General features: G+C 40.1%; 1 protein-coding gene across 14 annotated transcripts in view; it reads left to right on the top strand.

Annotated features, from left to right (window-relative positions):
* The first annotated feature begins 5,117 nt into the window (after positions 1 to 5,117).
* rims1a (regulating synaptic membrane exocytosis 1a) overlaps positions 5,118 to 24,184 on the top strand; it is an 84,191-nt gene continuing 65,124 nt past the window's right edge. For 9 of the 14 annotated variants that reach the window (XM_086046100.1, XM_086046089.1, XM_086046099.1 and 6 more), the window contains exons 1-3: positions 5,119 to 5,576; positions 9,369 to 9,443; positions 22,423 to 22,633. In XM_086046100.1, the coding sequence (XP_085902226.1) occupies positions 5,425 to 5,576; positions 9,369 to 9,443; positions 22,423 to 22,633 (438 nt within the window). In that variant the 5' untranslated portion in view covers positions 5,119 to 5,424. Of the gene's footprint in view, positions 5,577 to 9,368; positions 9,444 to 22,422; positions 22,634 to 24,184 lie in introns of all 14 variants that reach the window. The other 5 variants (XM_086046101.1, XM_086046091.1, XM_086046088.1 and 2 more) reach the window with 1 other exon arrangement.

Here is a 24,184-nt window from a genome sequence, read left to right as displayed (position 1 = left end):
TTTTATTTAAATGGGCCTGTTTCATTGAACACAATGCTGACTGAAAGCCATAACTTCTTCTGTTGTATGAATAGCAACAGCTTGTACCTTTTGCCATGTAATGGAAGAGCATTTAATTGCTCTGCCTGTAACGACGATACATCACTGGCAGATGAACAAAGATATATTTGCAATGGATAAATAATATTTTTGGACATATTGAGTGATATTAAATCGTTTCCAGCAGCAACCCTGCATGATGATCTGTCACGGCACACTTTGCTGGCAGTCACTGAAGTCTACAATATTTAACTGAGCTGGGGTCAGTCTCCAAGAAGAATAAAAATGATCTTTTTATAACATGACATACATGCATACATGGAATATTTACACATTTTACCTCTGTGTATAACCCAGTAGCAGTTAAACCAAAATGGGTAATAAAACCACTTTACACACACTTTTTTTTTTTTTTTTTAAAGAATTGTAATCTCTGTGTCCTTTTCTGAAAAGTTCTGTCTCATATTCTTTGACATCTGTATCCCCTTTTCTTCTTGCTTAAACATGTTAATTTCCATTGGGTATCCCTCAAATATTGCCATTTATCTATTTATTTATATAATTCTATGTATTTATTTATTTATTTTCATTTCACTTTGTTGCTTTCTCCTGTGGTCACTGATGGTGTCGCGGTACACATGCCTGAGTTGTGTGCAGGCATCGTGGGATTGGTTCCCGATCAGTGACGGTGTCTGTGTGTGTCCCCTGCGACTGGCTGGCGACCAGTTCGGGGGGTAGTCTGCCTTTCGCCCATTGTCAGCTGGGATAAGCTCCAGCATCTCCCCACGATCCTGTCCAGGATAAGCGGTGTGGAAGATGACAAGGAATAACATGCTTTCTCCTGTTTTGGGTGTAATTGTCAATATGCTACTGTGACAATCACATTTTCTTTCTATCTATCTATCTATCTATCTATCTATCTATCTATCTATCTATCTATCTATCTATCTATCTATCTATCTATCTATCTATCTATCTATCTATCTATCTATCTATCTATCTATCTATCTATCTATCTATCTATCTATCTATCCTTAATCCATCTTTTTTATCTTTTTTATTTCTCGTTTTTTGTTTTTCACCTGCAAAATGAGCATCCGTCATAGGCGGCTAGACTGACCGGTCCGTCGGCTAGGTGGAATGCCCAGCTCTGATGTTTGCACAACGATCGACAAAGGAAACATCGACAATAGCTAACTTAAGTATGACTGCAGGCGTTTTTAGTTCCAAATGCAGACAGACACTATGACTATCTGCACATTTTTTTTCTGTTAAATCTGGAGTCTGTAGCTCCGGGTCTGTTAAATTGAGGTTTGACTTTAATATCATAGATTTGTCATTGTTCATAGTTAAATCCCAAGACAAAATGCTAAAATTAATTTCAAATCATTGAACAAGAATATCTTGTTTAAAGAGGAAGTCAACCCCCAAAAATTCTTTAAAATAATATGTTCAATCAATCAATCAATCAATCAATCAATCAATCACATTTTATTTATATAGCACTTTTCATATGTGAAAATGCAGCTCAAAGTGCTGTGCAATAAAAACATTAAAATCCCACATAAAAAGAAGACCCGCTCCCTCCCTCCCAACATACACAAAGACATATATCCACAAGCACATCAGCACTCACACACTCACACAACACACACATAAACACTACCTGATAAACTTATTAAAAAGACATGGCAAGGCACAGCGAAACCATATTAGGAAAGGGTGCCCAAGGGTAGCTCATCCACGCTGAGAGGAATGACAGCCCACGGCCACAGGGAGCGCCACCATCACAGAGACATCACAGATTAATCGGGCAGACCCTACACATAGTGCAGGTACCCCGGTCACCTGGACCTAAGCAGTCCCCATGGGGGCGCCCCCCGTGGGAAGGGCAGCCACCCCTCTCAGCACGGGGCCCGACCCATGAGGAAAATACTGGAGATAAAAGCTAAAAACAACAAAAAACAATGATACTAAAAGACAAAACAATAACAGAAGCTAAGAACGAAAAACAGTAAGGTAAAGTAAAAAGAGTTCTAAATCAAAAGAAAAAGATACATTATTTAAAAAACATTTATGTTTTGAGCCTTCGCTTAAAGGTGAAGTCAACCCAAACATATTTTTTTAAGAATATTTTCTAGGCAGGCCCACTAGTTGAAATACGGCATTCTGATTAATATTGCGTTTGTGAAATATGAGTTAAACAGCACAATCCACCCCTTTTTAGCCATCTCAGAGGGTGGCCATTTTGTCACTTTTGGCGACTGAAAATTACATCACAACTTTTCAGGGCTCAGCTCACCTGTTTTCTGAAGCTGAGCCGTGATTGGTCGTTATCTGAGCCCTGAGACACTTTGATGTCATTTTCAGTTGACAGAAGTGACAAAATGCCCGGAGATGGCTAAAAACGGGTGGATTAACCATTATTCCACAAATGCAATATTTATCAGAATGCTTTGTTTCAATTAGTTGGCCTGCATAGACCATATTCTTGAAAAAAATATGTTTGGGTTGACTTCCCTTTGAATATCAACAGTCTCTGCAGACCTAATGTCCTCTGGCAGGCATAGCCGTGGACCAAAATGGCGGAATGCAGCCTCACTGTGTGTTATGGTTCTCAAACTTCTCACACTAGGAATAGTTAAAAGGCCGGTGCCAGAGGACCTCAGGATCCGCGAGGGCTGACTTGATAAAAGCAGATCAGATAAATAAGATGGCCCAAGACCATTAAGATATTTAAAAACTAATAAAAGCACCTTAAAATCAATCCTGAAAGACACCGGGAGTCCGTTGTTCACCATCCATCTGCAGCGTGGGTTCTATGCAGCCCCACTGCATTCTAATTGATATTGTGTTTGTGGAGTATGAGTTAAGCAGTAAAATCCACCCTTTTTGTCCATCTCAGAGTGTGGCCATTTTGTCACTTGCAGCCACCTGAAAATGACATTGCTGCCACCTTAAAATGACATCACAGTTGTTCAGGGGTCAGGTAACAAACTAATCACGCTCAGCTTCAGAAAACAGGTGATATTTGAACAGAAAGAGTGACTCACAGGGTGGCACGGTGTTCAACTGGTTAGCACGTCCGCCTCACAGTTCAGAGGTCGTGGGTTCGATCTCGGCTCCGGCCTCCTTGTGTGGAGTTTACATGCTCTCCCCGTGCCCTGCGATTGGCTGGCAACCAATTAAGGGTGTCCCCCGCCTACTGCCCGAAGACAGCTGGGATAGGCTCCAGCACACCCGTGACCCTTGTGAGGATAAAAGGTATAGATAATGGATGGATGGAGTGACTCACAGTGACTCTCTGCGCCACGGAATCCTGTTTATAGCCTGGTCCCTCACTTAAACCTGTCCCCCAAGCAACAACAACTCAGCATTGTTCCTTGCCGTGGCCATTGAAGCCTCGCCGCGAAAAATAGACAATAAAGACGGACTATAGACAAAAGACGGATTAAATACATGGTCTTGGGACTATGCTTTGTCCATCTATTTTAAAAATTTTACTTGTCATGCGTCAACCATCAGCAAAACGGGCGTCCTTCACAGGCGGATAGATGGACCGGTCCGTCACATATAGACGGAATGCCCAGCTCTGGTAATGTCAGGAGTTGGCCTCTTGGCCTCTTTCCTCCACTGTGCAGGAAATAAGAGCGCTGCTAATATCGCTAACTGTTGTCATTTCTGCTTGAGTCTTGTTTTCTTTTTTTTTTTTTTTTTCTTTTTTTCCAGTTTCTGGAGGGGTTGGAAAAGTCACTAATATATTGCGAAAACATTGCTGAGTTGGCAACATGGCAGACACAAGTTGAGGCTCTTGCTTGCTATCTCGCTGGGGCCAATAATAAAAAAAAAATCCCAACTTTCAAAACAAAAGCACCCCATGTTTTATGTTTTATTTGGACTTTTATTGGACCTCACTGGATGATCTCTGTGAGGGCCAGTCAGCTGTGGTTGGGCCGGATGTGGCCCCCGGCCATACTTTGCAAAAGTCTGTTTTATAATGTTCATCTTTGGACATATTTATTAATATATATTGTGAGATGATAAGTTACGTTTGTTAGTTTTGAAAACAAAAATTACATTAAAAAAAAAATGTAAACACAGAGGGATCTGCACCGTTACAGCTGTTTGTACAATTTTATCTTATTAATTTCTTTTGCTCTTTCTCAGTATGTTTGAATATGTGTTTGTTTGTTTTTTAAAGTGTGTTTAATTAAAGACCTTTAAAAAAATGAAGTACCGTAACTACGGTAAAAACAAAACTAAAAGTATGGGATCACAAGATTTCACTTATTGCAAGGGTAGTCAGGAACGTAACCAAGGCGATGGAGATGGGTTTACTGTACTTGTGCTCATGTAGACTTAAGCCAATGAATGTTGTGCTCCTTTTCATGTAAATGACAGGGCAGTCTTGAATAGTGTGATGCTCCTTTACAGGATTCCTAAAGCTGACCAATCAGAGAAAGTCGTTCTCTTGCGGGGGACGTTTAAGCCTTAAAGAGACAGGAACCAAAAAGAGCAGAAGATGATTGAGCAGCCTACATGAAGTTAATAGGAAAAATAAAGGTTATTCTTTAAAAGACTTTATCTTGCAGACATGCATTGCCTTATGGAGCCGCAAAACACTTGAAAGTTATTGATGTACCGAAGCTGTGACATCACAGTCAGTGGGGGCGGGAAAACCTGATATCTCGCCCCTGAGGAAACCCTTTATTTTCATACGTGCGACAGGCAGCCGTGAGCGCGCATTTTCCCGGCGAGTGGAGCCCCCCATTCTCAAATTAGGGCGGCGCGTTCCTGCTGCAAGAAAAGTGAACGCGCTTGAGGGGCTGCGGTCCCATTGACGGCTCTGTCTCCTTGACAGCAGCATCAGCATCAGCATCAGCATCAGCAAGAAGTGTCTGCCTCGCCTTGCAGCGACGCAGCCAGGCCAGTGGTCGAGCGGAGACCGCCTTCCGTCGCCACCTCCCTCTCCTCTGCTCAGCCGGAACCCGGATCATCCCCGTGTGCCAGCGTCCGCACCGACCGCCGGAGAAATGGGCACCCCGTGAAAGAGAGGTGGTGGAGGGGAGAGGTGGGCGGGTGGGGGGGCAATGGGGGTTCGACACCGGAGCTGCAAGAGGGAAAAGAAGAGGCAATAACGGCAATCCGGAACATTTGCGCTACCACAACTACCATCGCTGTCATAGCTACTATCACACCGCCGCCGCCGCCCTCGCTGCTGCCGCGCCGGGTGCCTCCCCCCAACCGCCATGGGAACTCCGCATCAGTCTCTCCTTAAACTGCTCCATCCGCAGGCCATGTCGTGATCCGTGGGCTCCGCCAGCGGGTTTTCGTGATCCGTGATCCCAATCGAGGGTAAGGAAGAGGAGGGTGGTGGTGGGCAAGATGTTCGCCTCAGCAGGCCCTCGGGGTCCACCCGTCGCTCAGGCCATCCCGGAGCCCGACTTAAGCCACTTGACTGAGGATGAGAGGAAGATCATCATGGCTGTACTGGCTCGGCAACGGGAGGAAGAAGCAAAGGAGGAGGCCATGCTAAAGTAAGCTAAAGAAGATTTCTGTGTGTGTGTGTGCGCGCGTGTGTGTGAGAGAACTCCTCTTCCTCTCTTGTGTAACTCTTGCTTCATCATCAGTACCACAGCTCTTTTCTTCTGTATCTGACCATGCATGTGTGTGTGCATGGCACCGGTGTGAATATTTTGCTACTCTCTCTCTCTCTCTCTCTCTCTCTCTCTCTCTCTCTCTCTCACTCTCTCTCGCGCTCTCTCTCTCTCACTCACACATGCATACACACCCACGCACATACTGCAATAAAAGAATGACAACAAGTGAAAACAGGCGTGGATCAGGTTTCGATACCGATGTTGGGCTATGGGTAACTTCAGGATGATGGTTGGATGAAGAGTGTGTCACTACACAGCGCATCACCAGCAGCATGACAATCCACTTACTCTCTTCTCTGAGAAATAGAAACTATTTCTCATTTGCACTTGTCTCATTAGCATCACCACCATGAGTCATGCTTATGCTTCAGTCAAGTGGACTGAATTTGCTTGTAACCTGAAGTATTTCATTGACAGATGCAGCGGGAAGAGGGCAATGGAATAGCAGAAAGCTCACTGATGCCTGACACGGCACATAGTAAAAGTAAAATCCTCCCTGTTGGCTTTTATCTGTGCAGCATCCATCTCAACAGCTGCTGTTCCCAGCTCTGGGGTGCGGTTGAGCCTTTCCCATCCTTATGCACGATATGTAGGCCAGAGCTCTTGCAAACAGCCAGGCTGTTATAGAACCAGTAGGCCAATAACAGAGTGGGGAGAAGGTGCCTGTTTAATGTCATTTTCAATCAAGAGTGACTTGTATCCACTGTGTGCATCCACCTCTGTCTTCCTTTAGATGGTCTCCATGCATCTATGAATAAAGGTCCGATGTATATTATTGCAATCAGTACGGACATCAACCCAAATGCAGCCCTTTTCCCCACTACCACATAATCCATGAAGTTGAAGCCTTTTTTTTATAGTACCTGCACAATGCTGCACACATAGCCGAGCAGATAGGATGACCCACCTAAGATACACGTTCCTCAAGCTGTACGATTCTGTTCTATTTTAAGCACACTGCGTGGACTGATAGCCCAGCACTGGAATGGAGGATCGATTCAATGCATCTAAAGTAGGAAATGTCCGATATATAGCTCCAGCTCTAAGTGGCCATGTATCATTTTTTAGTAATGTTTCAGAAGCCAAGGATTCAGACATGTCATATCATACAGTAGATGACAGGAAGACAGGAACAAGACATGTAGGACACAGATCATATAGTCTGCGTTGCTTTAACACAGTTAACTCACAGCTGGGATCTTTTACAAGTTGCGAGTTTGTGAGTTCGGACATATCTGATTTGGAGGGCCTTAATCACAGTTGAAGAACAAGGCTCTGTTTGGACCAGTCAAGTTCACATCAAACTTATACAAGCCGTCGTCTGTGGTGCTTACTTGCGGTGCAATGAGGCACAGTCACACTGGAACACAATGGGAGCGAACCCCCAAAATTATCACAGAGTTGGAAAAAATGCTAATGAATTACAAAATAAGGGAAAGGTTTTTTTTTTGCCAAACCTTCAAGAAATTGTGTCTAAATACTTTAGCCATATAGTATTAGTGTACATGGTCAGTGAATGTACAGAATAACAGGGTTGGTATATTGATCTAGAGAGGAAAACTTGAATACTCTGTTTCGGCAACTTTAACAGGATGTCAATAATTATTTCAAAATGTTACTTTATTTTAAATGTACAGAAACATATCATTGGCTTCATTAGATGCATTTATTTTCCTCCTCACAAGGGCACACAAACCACATAGAAAATGTTTCTTGGAAGAGATGGATTGAGTGTACAGTAATTTTTAGCGAGCCTGTGATGTTTGTGTGCATTATTCTACTGTATAATTTTTCTACAATAATATGCAAGTGCTGCATATTTTGAGCACATTATGTGTCATGTATTTTAAGCATTGCCAATTATATAGCAGTATGCATTCGAGGAAAAATCTAACGAGATTACAGGCTTTGACACATACATAATTGAATATTTAAATCACACATTAAATATGAAAATTTTTTGAAAACGATCAAGCTAGGGTAAATGGTTCAAACAGTAAACCCAATAGTTGGGCTTTAATCAATTTGTCTATAGACAATGGTCTTTTGTCTGAACCCACATATACCACCAGCGTTGGGCACTTGACCCTTTTTTGTCGGTCCGCCCTCCATCCTCCGTCCGTAACCTGGGTACCCTCCCGTCCTCGCCCTTTTAAAGCGCTTCCGTCCTTGCAATTCGGTCCGACCACAAAACCCCCATACAACAACCCCCAAAAAACTCTGTGCACTGATAAACATTATTTAAAAATCATAAACGGGCTAATTTTCTGTGCACATCCACTTTCCGGCTGGAAGTATAGTGAGTGGATTGAATTGTTTACAATTGTTTAACCAAGATAGCATTTAGCTGCAACATAAGCCCGTCATGATGTGATGAAAATGATGATGCCGACTGGAGCGAACCACGTGATATCAAGAACATATTTAAGATTGAGAATAACGCAATAGTTTTATTGCAAAACGTTTGCGTTTTAACTTGAGACGTTTTCATTTTTTATGAAATAATTATTGCAAAATAACGCAAGGTTATTTTGAGACTTCCACTTCTGGGTCGTTTAAATGTATACGCTGGTAGAGATTTTTATGGTCCCACACAAGGACATAGTTCGCAAGCAAAGGGATAGGGTACTAAATGTGAACAGTTAGTTAACAAAAATATCCCTGATTACACACACAAGACAGGCTGGGCGTGTTTCCGTCAATGAGGTGAAATGGCTGACTCCTGTGGCATTATCCATGGTATTACATGTGTTGAACCAATAGAGGGCAGAATATTCATGTGAAATGTGACTACTGGGAAGCACATGAAAAGCGATGTGCAGGCAATTAATGAAGGCGGCTCCGTAGAAGAGAACATGATGTGACTGAATATTTATTTGCATTAGCTTTAGCACAACTAAAGCAACGTATTCCTCCAGCAGCGGACAGTCAAGCGACATGCTAACGTCACTCGCCGGTGTGCTAGCTCTGACGCTGCTCGCGCTACTGGGTCTCATCACTTGTTGTACTAGTAGAACTCGTGCTGTATCTGCTCTTGAAAAATCTCTTGCACAGTTGGGTAACTAGTGGCGCGTTTGAAGTGTTCTGATGCAATATTTGTCATTCGCCCATTTCGCTGAGTCAGTTGAGATGAACTTTGGCCGCCTCGTTACCACGTCACACGCATGATGCACGATTAGTGGGACGGACTAAAATCCACCTCCGCCCTTGCTTAGTCCGACCCTTTTTTAAAACTTGTCACCCCCGTCCCCCGTCCCAAAAATGGGAGTCTGTCCGGGGCGGACTGCCAAGCTCTGTCAGTATCATTTTTAGGTGACACGTTTAATGAAGGAATTGATCAGTTCAACTCTTACTGTTAAATATGAAACATGTTGATTCAATTTTACCATGTTTATGCAATGTTTCTTAAACATAAAATGACATTTGAATTATTGACAGTAACAAGTTGTTTTGTCATGCTGAAAACCTGTTGGATTATGCACATCAACCATTATACACAATCCAAATTGTTTTAGTCTGAAAATCAGATAAGATCAGGAAAAAAATACAAATGCCTTACAGGATGTGAAATAGTAGTCCTTTTAAAATCGTAATGAACTGTCAATAAACAAAAGTTTATATGTTTAGTACAGCCAAAGTCATAACCTTTTCTTATTTTCTGTATTTCAGAGAAGAAAAGCCAATTCAAGCGAGAACAGTCAACTTGGTTGGGCAGAAAAAACCTCCGCAGCAAAATGATGTCCGGTGAGTGGCTTACTCAGTTGATGGGACTTTGAAACGGAAAACTAAGAAGTCAGTCTAGATTTTTGTATTTGTCTTAATAACTGTCTGTTCTTTTGTTTCACATTTGTTGTGAGATCGATATTACACCTTGGATGAGTCACAAGGATAACAACTGCAGCTGTAAGAATTATATTTCAGAGAAAACGTGTCAGTTTTGAGATTGACTCGTGTATGTACAATGCAGTATATGTCACTCTGTCAGGTGATTACTACAACTGCTTCCAGCATAATGATGGACATTTAAATTTAAATTAATTTGAAATACGTGGTAGCCAAGCTTAAAACACTGTTGATGTTGAATGACAATGTGAATGTGCACATTGGAAGACAACAATATTCATGGTATTGTTTGTTGTTTTTAGGGGAAAAAAATATATATTTTTAAAGAATCATGCACGGCTGTTTACTTGAGACTGTGATTACATGACTGTCATATTGAACAAAACCGAAAAAGTGTACATTACATTATTTACAACGGATATGATGACACTGCGTTATGTGCAAGCAGCCTATTAAGGGTTGTGAGGTTCATCCTTGGAAATGGTTGGTAGTGGAGGGTCTGTTGAGATTGAGATTATTTGATCCATAGATTTCAAATACATGCATAACACACACAAGCCACTTCGTTGGTTCACAACTTCAGGTTATGGATTTTCTGTTCCAAACACATTGGTGTGGTGCCTTTTTTCCCCCTGTCTGGGTGTGTGTGGGTGTTGTGCATATGTGCTTGCATGAGTTTTTTTGATCATTAATACAGACCTGAATTGCCAATGTTACTTGAAACAGACTGTCATCTCGCTTTGAAGTAATATAAGCATCTCCATTCCTCTCGGCTTATTTGTGTTCTGAAATTCAGGTTGCCTGTAATTCGGCATGACTTCTACAGTGAGTAATGTCTTTCTTTTTGCCATACAATGATCAAAGGATAACACTTGTCTATGTTTTACCCCTGCACACTTTATGTGTGGAGTATGTGTGTCGTTGGGGCAGAGATTGATATGGAATTACAGACTCAGGTGGGGCACAGCTGCCTCTCTGAATAATCTAACAGTAGTGCTGTCATTTATAACATTATACTATTTGTGTCTTTCCGCAGGTGCTTTACTTCTAAAACCAGAACGATATAGTCAGTAAAATAATCATACTGTTCACGTACAACCTCTCATTTTCTATTTTAGCTGTGGTTTACAAAACTGTTAAAAATGGGGTGACAATATAAGTCAATTTCTGTACTTCAAGGTACATTCCACATTCTTAATATACAGTATGTATCCAATGGGTTGATTATTAGATTCAAAGGCAAGGCATCTTTATTTATATAGCACATTTCATGTACAAGGTAACTGAATGTGTAATCATTAAAAGAACAAAGTACATTTAACAGCATTCAAAAACAAAGAGTTAAAGAAAGTTAAAAAACAACTACAGAAATGTCAAAGGTAACTTGTACATTCTTACTCATCCAGGTCAAGTTTGTCTTGCTGTAATGAAAGGCACCTGGATTTTGTAAAACCTTTAATACTTTCTTTAGTGACAAGTCTTTATACCCCTCAAGTCGTGATGTTAAGGTCTGTGTCGAGTCTTCGAAGTGACCGGACCGATGACAAACGAGGCCTCGGTTTGTGTGGAGGATTTCTTTGGTTCATTCGACCTATTGTTTCCTCATAAAGCTGGAGACCTCGCGCTGCTTTGTAGTGATCTTGAAGTTAACAGGCGAGTTAGGAAGTCCACACTGTACGTTCAAAAAGAATACTTAGATTGCTTAAGTAGTCTAGCAGTTTTCAGTCATTTTTTCTTTGTATCTACTTTTTGCAGTCACCGTGTGACACAATGAGTCACACGGTGGATAGAGTGATGCGCTTTTAAACATGGAGTTATGGGATCAATCCTCCTTTGATCTTGAGTTTAAAATTTATTTAGTTTTAATTATTTCTTTATTCATAAACATTGTACGAATCATATTATGTTTGTTACTTACTCCATGTTTGCACACACACCTACTTAGGTGATCTTTTTAGTCCCATCCCCTGACTGAAATACTGATTTATTTGTCAAATGGATCATGCAGACGTAGTTTAAAATGGAAGGATGTTTATACTTTACATCACCAAATGTGGAAGAGAAATCTCCCCGGTACCATGGCGATGGCCCAGCAGCCCTGTAGTGTGCTGTGCTGTGAGCCCTGAGATTGGCAAGGAGTCATTTCCTGAGTTCCTCCAGGGATTGGCTGTTATCCTGGTCTTCCCGTGAGTTTCTGCCTGAGAAGGACACGTTTAACTTAATCTCTGTTTCATATCGAGATGTCTGAGAGAGTCCCATTTTACCATCATTTACTTTAGATGGGCTGCTGGATTTTGACAATCTTAAAGCTGGTGCGCTTGTGGCTGGTCAAAAAATGAGCAGGCCCATCAGTCTTCTTTAAGAAGCCTTGCATCTAGGGGCGTGGTAGAGTTGTGATGACTTGTGAGATGCAACTGCAGACTTGTACCAATAACTGACTTCAACACGTATGTCGCTATCACAGCAATTCTTCTAGAAAATATCATTAAATGTTTCCTTGAAAACATCCAGATCAGTTTTACATGAAATTACAGTATGTCAGTTTTAGGAGTCCAAATTCTCACGTTGTTACCAGTTTCTTGTTACGATTATTTTATGCCATTACTCTTTGTTTTTAGATACATACAGTATTCATTTGGTGGAGGCGGTGAACCAAATAAATGAACAAAATAGACAGACAGACAAAATGCTGTACATTGTTGGTAAGTTTGTTGTGGTTTGTGTGGGTTACAAGTGAACTGAAATCAACATATACATACATCATTGTAAGAATATTTATGTATTTTATTATCCATGTGTTGGATTCCTGTGGACAAGGCCTGTTAGCTTTATTAGCTTGTGGCTTTTTCCAAATCTACGCCCAACTTGCTTGATGTGCTTTGCCTCCACATATGTATGCTAATGGCTCACACACACACAAGCATCCGCACACACCTACACACGCACCCCCCCCCACACACACACAAGCCCCCCCCCCCCACACACACACACATAGACAAAACAAGTTCATAATGTTCCACCTTTGTAATCAGGGACTCCGAAGAAAATAAAAAGAGAGTGGGCGCGGGAGCCGGGCAGAGGGTTTTAGGAACTCTAATCGTACACTTCCCTGCGCTCTCCTTGCAAGTGAAAAGACAATATTGTTGTCGAGTGTCTTCTCTCCTCATTGTGTGCATTGTTTACTAATGTCTCACTTGGTGTGAACTTGGCAATCATTAATTAGATTAATTTTCTTGTATTTGTATTTGGAATTTACATCCAGTGGAATTTCCCTGCACAGGTCCAGGTCGTCATTGCACATGAGAAACTGTTCTCAATTGCTTTACCTGGATAAATCAAGGTTCCATCCCTCCTTTCTCTGAACCATTTATCCTCACAAGAGTCACGGCGTCACATTCACATCTACAGACAATTTACAGTCTTCAATTAAATGTTTTTGGAATGTGGAAGGAAACTGGAGTACTCTGAGAAAATGTGGAAATATGGGGAAACACCTACAAAACAGAAACTCCCAAAAAATAGGATTAATAAATCAATTAAATTATAGAGAACCAACAAATTAACTATTTATCAAAGCAAATACTCAGAAATTCTATGACCTAGTGGAGTTCAAAATAGCACAAATAATGTACAGAGTAACAACAATCTACTTTCATTACATTAATTACATTAATCAGAAGCTGTTCGAAATGAGGGAGTGTTACTAAAATGTAAGGGGTTCAAGTGTCTATGAAAAATCCAAAACAGGAACAAACATCACGCAAAGGTGTGATGTTTTTTTTAGGTGAACTGAAATCAATTGCTGTGTTTAAAAACAGGTGTAAATACAACATGACATGCAAAAAAAAACCCATCACACAAACAAACAAAAGTTATAGAATTTCTCTTAGCATTAAAGACCTATTAAACTTTTCACATTTCTCAATAAATTGCATGAATCTTAATGACAACATTCTGGCATACAGTAAGCAGGACATGATATCTATAGTACCATGTGTTACAGGTTGGTGCTGATCCAAATTAGAATTGTTTGGCCTTGGCAGAATAATGTCTGAGGATTTATTATACTGTTTAACCTTTTAAATAAAGTGGTCCACAAAGTCACCCTTGAAGGGAATGAAGGGGGGTGGGCCTTCCATCTCCTTGAGGTATTGTACATTGACGTGTATACATGCTGTGTCTGTGTCAGGCTGTGTATGGCATTACCAGGCCATATGGAGCCCTGTATGGGGAGCACACTGCCCACTTCACTCTGCTGTTGGCTCTGGTGCTTCCTCCATCTGCCTCCTGCCCCCTCTCTCCTCTCCGCTCCTCTGTCAGGTTCTTCTTTCTCTCGTTGTATTTATTGTTAATGATTTATCTAATCTTAAATTAAAATCCCCAAACAGACATGTATGTCTTTCTGAATGTTTTTTTTTAATAGGGATTGACCGATTTTGATGAATATTGGCATCAGAATTTTTTTTTTAAATCTGATGGTTGATAATAAATGAATTTAAAACTGTGTTGGAATCAAAACAAAGATATGTGAAAGTTTAAAATATCTGTCATTTTGAAATTTTGGAGGAATTACCTATATGGACCGATTGTTTGTTTTCATTTAACTTTTTAAGACATGCTGATGACCCTGGGTGCCCCCTGAACTTTTTGTTAGAATTTTATAACAAAGATGTACAGTATACAGTATACAGTATATTGATAGCGATAATAATGATAAAAAAAATCAACATTATGCAAATCTGAAAAAAATGTTCAATAAATGTATGCTTAAAGACATTTGAACTACCGTAAGTTAAGAATTTTACTTTTTAAAATATTTTGATATATCAGTTATTGGCCTCCTTGACTACTAATAATCAATATCGGTATCGGCCCTGAAAAAAACATATCGGTCTATCTCTAATTAATACACTAGCTATGACAGTTCAGGCCTGCCATTTACCATAGTAATTTTTTAATGCCTACTCAGCTAGTAATATTGATTATGAGTAATGTGAGTAATTCCAAACCAGTAATTAATATATTAGGCTGTTTTCTCCTATAAGGTGGTACCATTTCTAAACCTTTCAAAGCTGTTGAAATGGTTTCTGGTTCACCTTTTTTAAGTATAGGCCGACCTGTGATCACTGGCGGTAGAGGGTGTCAGTGAAGTGGCAGGTCCAGCAGATGGTGCTGTTTTTCTCATATCCAATATGTAATATATATTTAATACAGAGTACTGATAAAAATTGTTTGGGCATTTCAACAGCTTAGTGGGTTTGAGTGCTATAGTATATGCCTTTTTTAATTGGACTCTGAGATGCAAATGATTGTGCTTTATAAATTTTGCCAGAAACAGGTGTCCACACAAATGTGTTTCAATGATGGAAATGATCAGGGGTCCACTTTCCTCTCATATTTCAAAAAACTGATGATTGAAAAATAGAAGACTCTAAGTTGTCCACAGGTGTAAATGTGTATGTGAATGGTTGCACCCTGCGATTGGCTAGCCTCCAATTTAGGGTGTACCACGCGTCTTGCAAAGTCTGCTGGAATAGTCTCCAGCTAACCCAAGACCCTAATGAGGACAAGTGGTGCAGAAAATAGATGGACGGATGTTGCTAAAAATATATCTGCTGTGAAGTTCTTACAATGAATTATTCATATATTTACAATACGTCATGAGAAAAGAAATTCTAAAGACAAGAAAGATGATTCTGTTTCCTGTCATTACTTTTACTTGGCATATGCCACCAGCTACCTTCATTACTTATCTACTATGAGATTGTGTGGTTTCAATGTTGATGTCACACTATGCGGCAAACTGAACAAAAATTCTGACATGCTAGACTTTTGTTGTCGTGGTCATGAAGCATCCCAGATGCCAGACGACCAGTCTAGACTGGATACTACAAGACGTTGAATGCTACGAGACACTACGCTTGTCTGCGACATGTCTGTCGACCCAAAATTGGGCTACATTTGTGTAGTCGGACGTCATCATAACAGACGCAAATGACTGCACACCTTGATGCTGACAGCCTGTCGCAGTTGCCGTTCGTACTGGTCACTTTTGAACAAACTAGGCTTACTCAAGTGTGTTGTTTTAGTCTGCAAAATTGTAGTCGTCTCAAGGACAAAAATATATGGGGAGATTTGTCTAAAATCTCACTGTTTCGAGAGCGGAAAATAGTGTGCTGCTATGTACAGTTTAAATTTGAGTAAAAAGTGTTGATTATCTAAAAATGAAAACCAGTTGGTCATTCATTAATAACTGAAAATATGTTTTTGGGTTCTGTATTTATAACCAAGCAAAAAAAAAAAATGTTTTTATTTTCATCCAAATACCCGATTATTGTATAGAATTTTCAATAAGATATCCGAATACCAAAGTATTCGATTGCTGCAGCCCTAATCTCAGCAAAACTGGAAAACACTGTATGTACTTCTCATATAACAAAACAGAGCAATAAATGATGGATAGGCCAGGAAAGATGAAGGGGAGGTGAGAGAAGCAGAGAAAAGAAAATATATGAATTACGGACACCCAATTTGGTGATGTAAAAGGTTTCTAATGTATACACTTGTATAAAATGAATACACTTGTATAAGATAAACACATTTTCCACCCTCCCGCCTGTCTCCCTTTTACTGCATGTGTTGTGGACAGCGTTCCCAGAGACAAACACACACTTCAAAGAGTGACCATCGCCTCAAAAAGTGAGTAAACATTGAAGGGAGGTTGGAAAGGTGGGTCGGCTGTATTGGGTAGTGAGGACTACACACAAGCAACCCAGCAGGGTAAATTCTGTAACGGATGTGAGGGAAGTTGGAATAGCGTCCCCTGTCTCCTGTCTCAGCTTGATAGATCAAGCGAGAGCGCCTGCATGTGCCTGTTCCATATGGCCCTAGCACATATTATACAGTATGTACAGTGAAACCTCTAAGGTCGAAATCTGTTCTGAGGCATCGGCCGACTACAGATTTGTTCGCATTTTGGAACAAAAATTCTATATAAAACAGAAATAGAGTCCACCATAAAACCGTTATTAATTTTAGAGACTTCTTTTAAGTACAACATATCGCTCGTAATGGTCAAACAAGTGTAACAAATAAACTACTATCAATATTAAAATGCTCAAACATTACAATGACACATGCTTACTAATGACAAAGGCGTTATGTAAAAGTGAGTCACATCACAGACACTTGCGGCTTTATATTCGTAGACAGGCACACGTGCGCTCGGCGTATTAAACTGGTACATCTTCATTTTCGTGCTGAAGTCTAGTTCTCCGTGTTTGTCACTTTGGCTGAATGTGTTGCACCATGCTGGGTGTTCCGGTGGACCGAGGTCATTTTCTTTTACATGCTTATCTGACAATATGGTGACAGAAAAAAGACTACACTTTGGACTAGGTGAAATGAAGGGCAGGTGGTGAATTTGGTCAAAGTGCCAGCAGACAGATTCTGCGCTCCACTGATATGTGTGGCGGTGTCATCATATTTCATTCATAAATATGACAGCAGCATACATTGAACTCCCTGAATCATTGTTGAAATCATTTAATTGAGCACATTAGCATTATCATCATGTTTATTATATTTAATTCACTAATAATAAAAAAAAAACACATATGATGGGGAATTAAAATTACATTTTAATTGCTTGGAAAACAAATACAGTGCCAAGGATAAATGAGTACACCCCAACAGGTTTGTAAGAACACCTTTAGTTTACTTTCAGAATCAAGATTTTCTGTGGGATACTACTCCCACAAACGTGGGCCATTGAATGCAAACAAGTTTTGCTCATTTGTACACACGTCATTTTCTTCACAAATTTATAAGGGAAGTAGACCCCGAAAAAAGACTGACAAGTTGTTCATTCCAGGCCTAGGAGAAATGTTGCTGTCCCTAAATATCATGGAGGTCATACAAAATACTAGGTATAGTCGTTTTTGTTCTGGGCTGCATTAATTTTTCGCATTCATTAAATTTATTAAATTTAAGATTTTGTAATTTATACATTCTATTATCAACCTTGTTTTCATGTTATGAGTTAAACACATATTGTACAAAACATCCATCCATCCATTATCAATACCGCTTATCCTCACAAGGTTCGCGGGGCGTGCTGGAGCCTATCCCAGCTGTCTTCGGGCAGTAGGCGGGGGACACTCTGAATTAGTTGCCAGCCAATCGCAGGGCACACAGAGACAAACATCCACACTCACAATCACACCTAGGGGCAATTTAGAGAGTCAAATCAACTTACCATGCATGTTTTTGGAATGTGGGAGGAAACCGGAGTACCTGGAGAAAACCCACGCAGGCACGGGGAGAACATGCAAACTCCACACAGGCAGGCCGGGGCCGGGATCGAACCCACAACCTCTGAACTGTGAGGCGGACGTTGTACAAAACATATTTTGTCAAAATTTTGGAAATTGTTCGTATGTTCAATGTTCAATCTTTCAATTTTTCAAGGGGGGTGTACTCATATATGCTGAACACTGTAGGTCTCTGGGGTGCCTGCCAGTCCATCATGTGTGAAATTACACAATCAAGTTAATCTTTGTTAGTTGCCTTTTTCCAAACAACCCTTCCTGAATTTTATTGAAATGGGACTATGCGACAACAATTTATAATGTCATCCCATATCAACTAACATACTAAAGAACCCAATATTATCACATCGAAGGCAAAAGTTAAGCAGGGCTGCAGAGAGTGTTCTTGGAAACCAATAATACCTATAAGCAGAGGTGGGCATTCTGTCAGACTGACGGACCAGACTCCCATTTTGCTGACAATTGACGAATGACGGGACACCTTTTAAAATAGACGAACTGACGTATGAAGGAAATGGGTTTTCATCTGTCAGTGTAATCGTCACTAACCATGTCAATTAGTAAAGGTCCGTCAGTGCGTCACTGACGGACCGTTAGTCCACCACAGGCGAACGTCCATTTTTCAGAGTTTTTTGGGGGGACTGATTGACAGACCAATGGACTTCTGATGGAGGAACTGACTGACTTAAATGACGGACTGTCTGACAGATTGACAGACTGACTATTACAATTCAGTTCGTCACGAAAAATGACGGACTGAAAAAATGACGGATGGGTACCCTGGCCGCTGACGGATGACAAATGGCGGACCAGCAAAATGTTGTGAATTGCCCACCACCTGTGTGTATAAGCGTTAGTTAACAACCAGCAATCAGTGTCAGCTTCTGACAAGTGGCACATACTCGAATGTTTGGCAAAACTGTTGACTATTTGTGAGGGGTTTGTGTTTGGCTATGTGTCCCAATTGACAAGAATTTACATTTTTTAAAAATCTGGCCTCTTGGTTCTAAAGTGCAACATCCTTGAGTAAACATGCTCACTTTTTTTTCAGACCCATTAACTTCATCATGGTATCGAAAATGTATGTGAATTGAGTGAGAAAGACCACCCTATCAAACAGGATGACTTAAGTGAGGCGAAAGATAGAGGGTTAAACTTGTACTGTAATTCTTGAGTCATTTTTTTAAACAGGTCACATACATGTTAGTAAGACACCTGGGAACTGTTTTGAATTGTGAAAAGAGACAATTTAGCTCCTTTACGCACCAAACATACAACATTTGCATATTCTTCTACAATATATGCTGTGTCTATTTAAATGAAATGCCCATTTTTTCATGTAGGGTTTGTGGATATTGTATCAAAATGTCAAATGGGATTATTTTGTCGATTATAACAAAGATAGATAATAATTTTAACATATTAAAACAATATATAAGCATACCCATCTGGTGCAAATGATCATGTGGAATGTGTGAAATGTGGTGTGTCATAGCACAATGCAAGTTTCAAAAGTCCAGATACTTTTTCAAAAAAGGTGCTAAAGTATTTGCAGCAAATAATAAGGTGCTAAAATGAGTGTGGGTGGATGTGCTTTGCATGCATAAAACGCTTAGAGACAGACACATTTTAAGACATAATGGAAGCCTTCTGAAAGTTGACGTCAAATGTAAAGTGGAACTACTCGCATCAGATGTGGTAACGAACTGATGTGAATCAAATATTTATTGCACTTTTAATGGGCTAGGACACGTATGTCCAATTTTGGAAACTTTTTTATTTTCACAATCCGGTGTCTGTAACGCGGAAACACCATTCATATAAAAACAAGAAAAATGAAAAAAAAAATGGAGATAAGTGTTTTTCACAGGACAGCAATGATACAGTATGTAGGTTGTTAATGGCAATTAGGTGAATTTCTGTTTCACAAAATCTTCACGTTTTTTCTTTTATTTGCGTCTACTTCCTATTTGAATGTTGATCCAAGTACAAGGGGAATGACTCACATAAGCCACAGAGGACCAAACCCCAACAGGGGATAGCTGAAGCTGGCTCTGAATCCCATTGACATGCCAACGTGCTTTCTAAAAGCTAAGGACTGTAGACACAATGTGCCAGTATTTGGCTTTGTAGCAGTAATGAACCTCAAGGACTGAGTGCTTTGTCTTTTATTTCCCTTATTTTGGACACAAGTACTGAATGCCAAGCAGAAGGTCTTCTCCAATTGTGTTTTTATCGTGATTGTGCTATGATTGAGGTTCCGGATTCTCATCCAAAACCATTGTTGGAAACAAATGCGTTACTGTTTTTGTTAACTCTTTTGTTAACTTTTCATGGACAACTAACTGAGAGATGTGGAAGGCTCTCACGGAGATGATATTCAATAGCTGAGAGAGAATTTGACTAGGTAATGGTGATAAAGTTTCACCATTGATATGACATGTTAGAGAGCACAGCAACAATTATTCGTTGTTCTTATGCCTCCACCATCTTCAGACTACAATATTTCATGCACAGTGAGAGCCATGGATCCGATTGTAAATCCTGCAGTGCAGCAGCAGCAAGTGACCTCTTTGTGACCTTTGGCTATTGCTCCTTGAGTGTAGGGGTGGGTGTGCCGGTGTGTTATGTACAAACGTGTATGCTTTTTTAGGTGTTATGTGTGTTTAAATGGGAGGTTGTAGGGCCCCAGGCCCCAGGGTCTTCCTCTCGGTGTATGTGATAGGACACACAAGAGAAAGCGGATATATCCCGAATTTGTACATGAATATAGTGTCTGGATTCATGCGGGAAGGAGGACCCAATAGCAGGCGCAGGCTAACAGCAGATGTTTTGAAAAAATACTTGTACAGACCACTCCCACAATAAGTGAAATAGAAATATCCTATTTAAACACTCTCTACGCATGTTACTATAGCATATACAGCACTTATTTTTTTAGGCCTTGAAGTATTCTTTCAAAAGTAATACAAATACATTTAAACACATATAATATATTGAGAGAGAACAAGAGCAATGGGTAACAGAAATACTATACAAACAGTGTCACAGGGTACCGATCCCTCTATGTGTTTACAGTAAATAAATTCATTTTTTTTGGTCAAACTAGCAAACTTACCATCTGACAATATAGTGTACATAAATAATCATGCCCAAAGATGTACATTATAAAATGCCAGTATAAAAAACAGGTTAAAAGAGAGTTATTAACTGTACAAAAAAATAAATCCACCTGCGATGGAGGGGGGTTTACTGTATTCTGTTGAGGAACGGGCCAGGGGAGTTAAAGGTCACAATTAAACTAAATATTTGGATGAAAAAGACTTCTAGGCATTAAATACAAAAAAACAACATTTAAAAAAATAAGTATGGTGGTGATTGAGCATGTCTTGTTGTGCCCCGTGATGTCAAATTTTCACGGCGCTGTACAAATTCATTCATTGTGTGTCATTTGTAATCTCAAAAAGCCATGCTAATAGCAAATATTTGTATTAAAATACTTATTGGCCATAAGCATAATGGTATCAAATAAAAATACAATAACTTTGGTCGTAACCGAGCTGGCTGTCTTGTGCAATGTCACAGAGGGCCGCCTGTATAAATAACCCGTATATGTAGAAAAATGAAAATCAGATTGTGATTCAGGTACTGAAATAGAACACAGACATGGGGTGACGAGGTAACAGCAACATCTTGTTATACCTTTGTTCTCTCTTTTTTAAATGTTGTTAAATCCTTTTTTTACATTTCCTTCATCCTTTTAAAGCCCTTAGCTGTTTGTTATTTGTGCTCTCCTCACTTCCTTCTTTCTAGAATTCTTCTTCTCTCACCCACTCACCCGGCTGACCTGTTTTCTGAATCTGAGCCGTGATTGGTCGTTGTGAGCAGTTGTGACGTAATTTTCAGGCGACAGAAGACAAAGATGGCCACTCCCAGAGATGGCTAAAAACGAGTGCATTTTGCTGCTTAACTTATATTCCACAAACACAAAATTAATCAGAATGCCTTGTTTCAACTAGTGGGCCTGCTGGGAAGATATTCTTGAAAAAATATGTTTGAGTTGACCTCCGCTTTAAGCAGCAAAATCCACCCGTTTTTAGCCATCTCAGCGGCCATTTTGTCACTTCTGTCGACTGAAAATGACATCACAACTACTAAGGCTTTCGCTAACGACCAATTGCAGCTTAACTTCAGAAAACCGTGATTGGCTGTTACCTGGGCCCTGAGTAGTTGTGATGTCATTTTCAGTTAACAGAAGTGACAAAATGGCCGCCCCCAGAGATGGCTAAAAACGGGTGGATTAACTCTTATTCCACAAACGCAATGTTTATCAGAATTCCTTGTTTCGACTAGTGGGCTTGCATAGAACATATTCTTAAAAAAATATGTTTGGGTTGACTTCGTCTTTAAAGAAAATTAGCAATTGTATTGCATTAAGTGGCATCTCATGGTTTCCAGCTGAATGCGTGCCTGTAAACATCTCCCTCAGTCCTCTTTTACATGTTCCTACATGTTCATCCAGCACTCACTAAACATTTTATATGTCCTAGGGGCATCCAGCAGCAGCTTTCCAGCTACAGGGAGACAGTGATCAGGCAGGCCACAGCTGCAGCAGGCTCAGCAGTTCACCGAGATGATGCTCCAACCTGCGGCATCTGCCAGAAGACCAAGTTTGCAGATGGTTGTGGGAACTTGTGCTCGTACTGCCAGACCAAGTTCTGTGCCCGCTGCGGAGGGAGGGTCTCGCTTCGATCCAATACGGTGAGATAAAGAGAGAGCATTCTATTGCTTCTATTTTCCATGGACGTTTTTAATCAAACAGTGCCAAAGTGACATTCTATTCTGCCATGTCACAAAAACAACAACAACAACAACAACAACAACATATTTTTCAGTGACACAACTTCCTCCATGCCCCAAACAGAAACAAAAACATAAAATATTATTCTTGAAGGTTAATATGTAAATGAAAATTTTAAATGCAAGACATCGATAATAAATTGTCCTGAGTAACACAGCAGTTTGGATAGACTTAGTTGTGATCTCTCCCATAAGCTTGTGTCAGTATGCATTATTATCTGCAAATCTGCAAAGCAATTAACTTTCAGTTGAGACATCTCCTTGTATGAGATCGTCAGTTCAATAAATGTGCACTGTAGCCCAACCATATCCTCATAGACTGGTCACTCTTCATGATGACATCAATATATTGAAACCAGAGCAGACAAAATTCTTGCCAAATAATGAACAGCTTTATCAAGCTAAAGGGATTAAAACTCCTTCAGCATTTGGAGTGACTCAGTGTGAACAGCCGCACATAGGATAATCCAAAACATACTCTTGTTTTTCCTCATCAAAATTTAGAAAACACCATACAGTATGGTTAAGGCCACACCAACACCACCACTAATATAGTACGAATGCATCTTTTTTTCCCGATAGGGTTAAAACTAACATTGTCTCGGCAGCTTGTTACACAGTTTTATTGGATATCATTGGATTGTGCCATTGTAGCCAATGAAGTGGCCAGCAAGTGCATCTGTCAAGGAGAAACATTACATGCATCCGTTACATTAACATTGTCAAAGTCTGTTTCCAAAGGGAACCTTTATTTGGAATAAATAAAATACTGATGAAAAATTACAATAATGTCTTTTCTGCTATTAAGGTACAAACTCTGTGAATATCGCACAGATGCACAGTATGTATTGGCATTACATTTTAGTTAGATATTAAAAATATTGCAAATAGCCCAAAAAATGTGGACATTTTGATATTTATACCCCTTTAACAGTGTCAGAAACAAACATGAAGCCATACATTTTGATTCAGCACTTGTAATGGACCTTCTTTGTATCTGTACCTAATGTTGTGGCAGGTGAAGTGCAATGTGCAATTTAGAAGTCACAATAACTTGTATCAAATAGGTTTTGTAAAAACGTTTTGTGGGTAATCACAAGTCAAAGTCTCTAATATATTGCAGTAAACACCTAACCTAACCCTTACTTGCATCCGGAGCATTTTTGGGGTGGGGGGTGGGGGCTGACAAATTTTTAAAAAGGGCTGGATTAAGCATGGCTGGAAGTGGATTTTAGTCCGGCCCGGGGGTGATAATTTTTATAAATAAGGGCGGTGGGTCGAGGCCGGAAGGGTATTCAGGTCAAGGGTGGAGGGTCACGGCCGGACCGGCAAAAAAGGGTCAAGTGCTGAGCTCTGCTTACATAACAACGTCAATGCGCCTGACCTCACCCATGTGCCATATGGACTGTATATGTGTTTATTGCTGTTATATTGTATATGTTACAGTATATT

Source organism: Filicampus tigris, chromosome 11 (assembly GCF_054856515.1).
Source record: "Filicampus tigris isolate MCC_2025a chromosome 11, RoL_Ftig_1.0, whole genome shotgun sequence".
NCBI lineage: Eukaryota > Metazoa > Chordata > Actinopteri > Syngnathiformes > Syngnathidae > Filicampus > Filicampus tigris.
The sequence above is the reverse complement of the archived record's forward strand: the minus strand, read 5'-3'. Positions and strand labels throughout refer to the sequence as shown.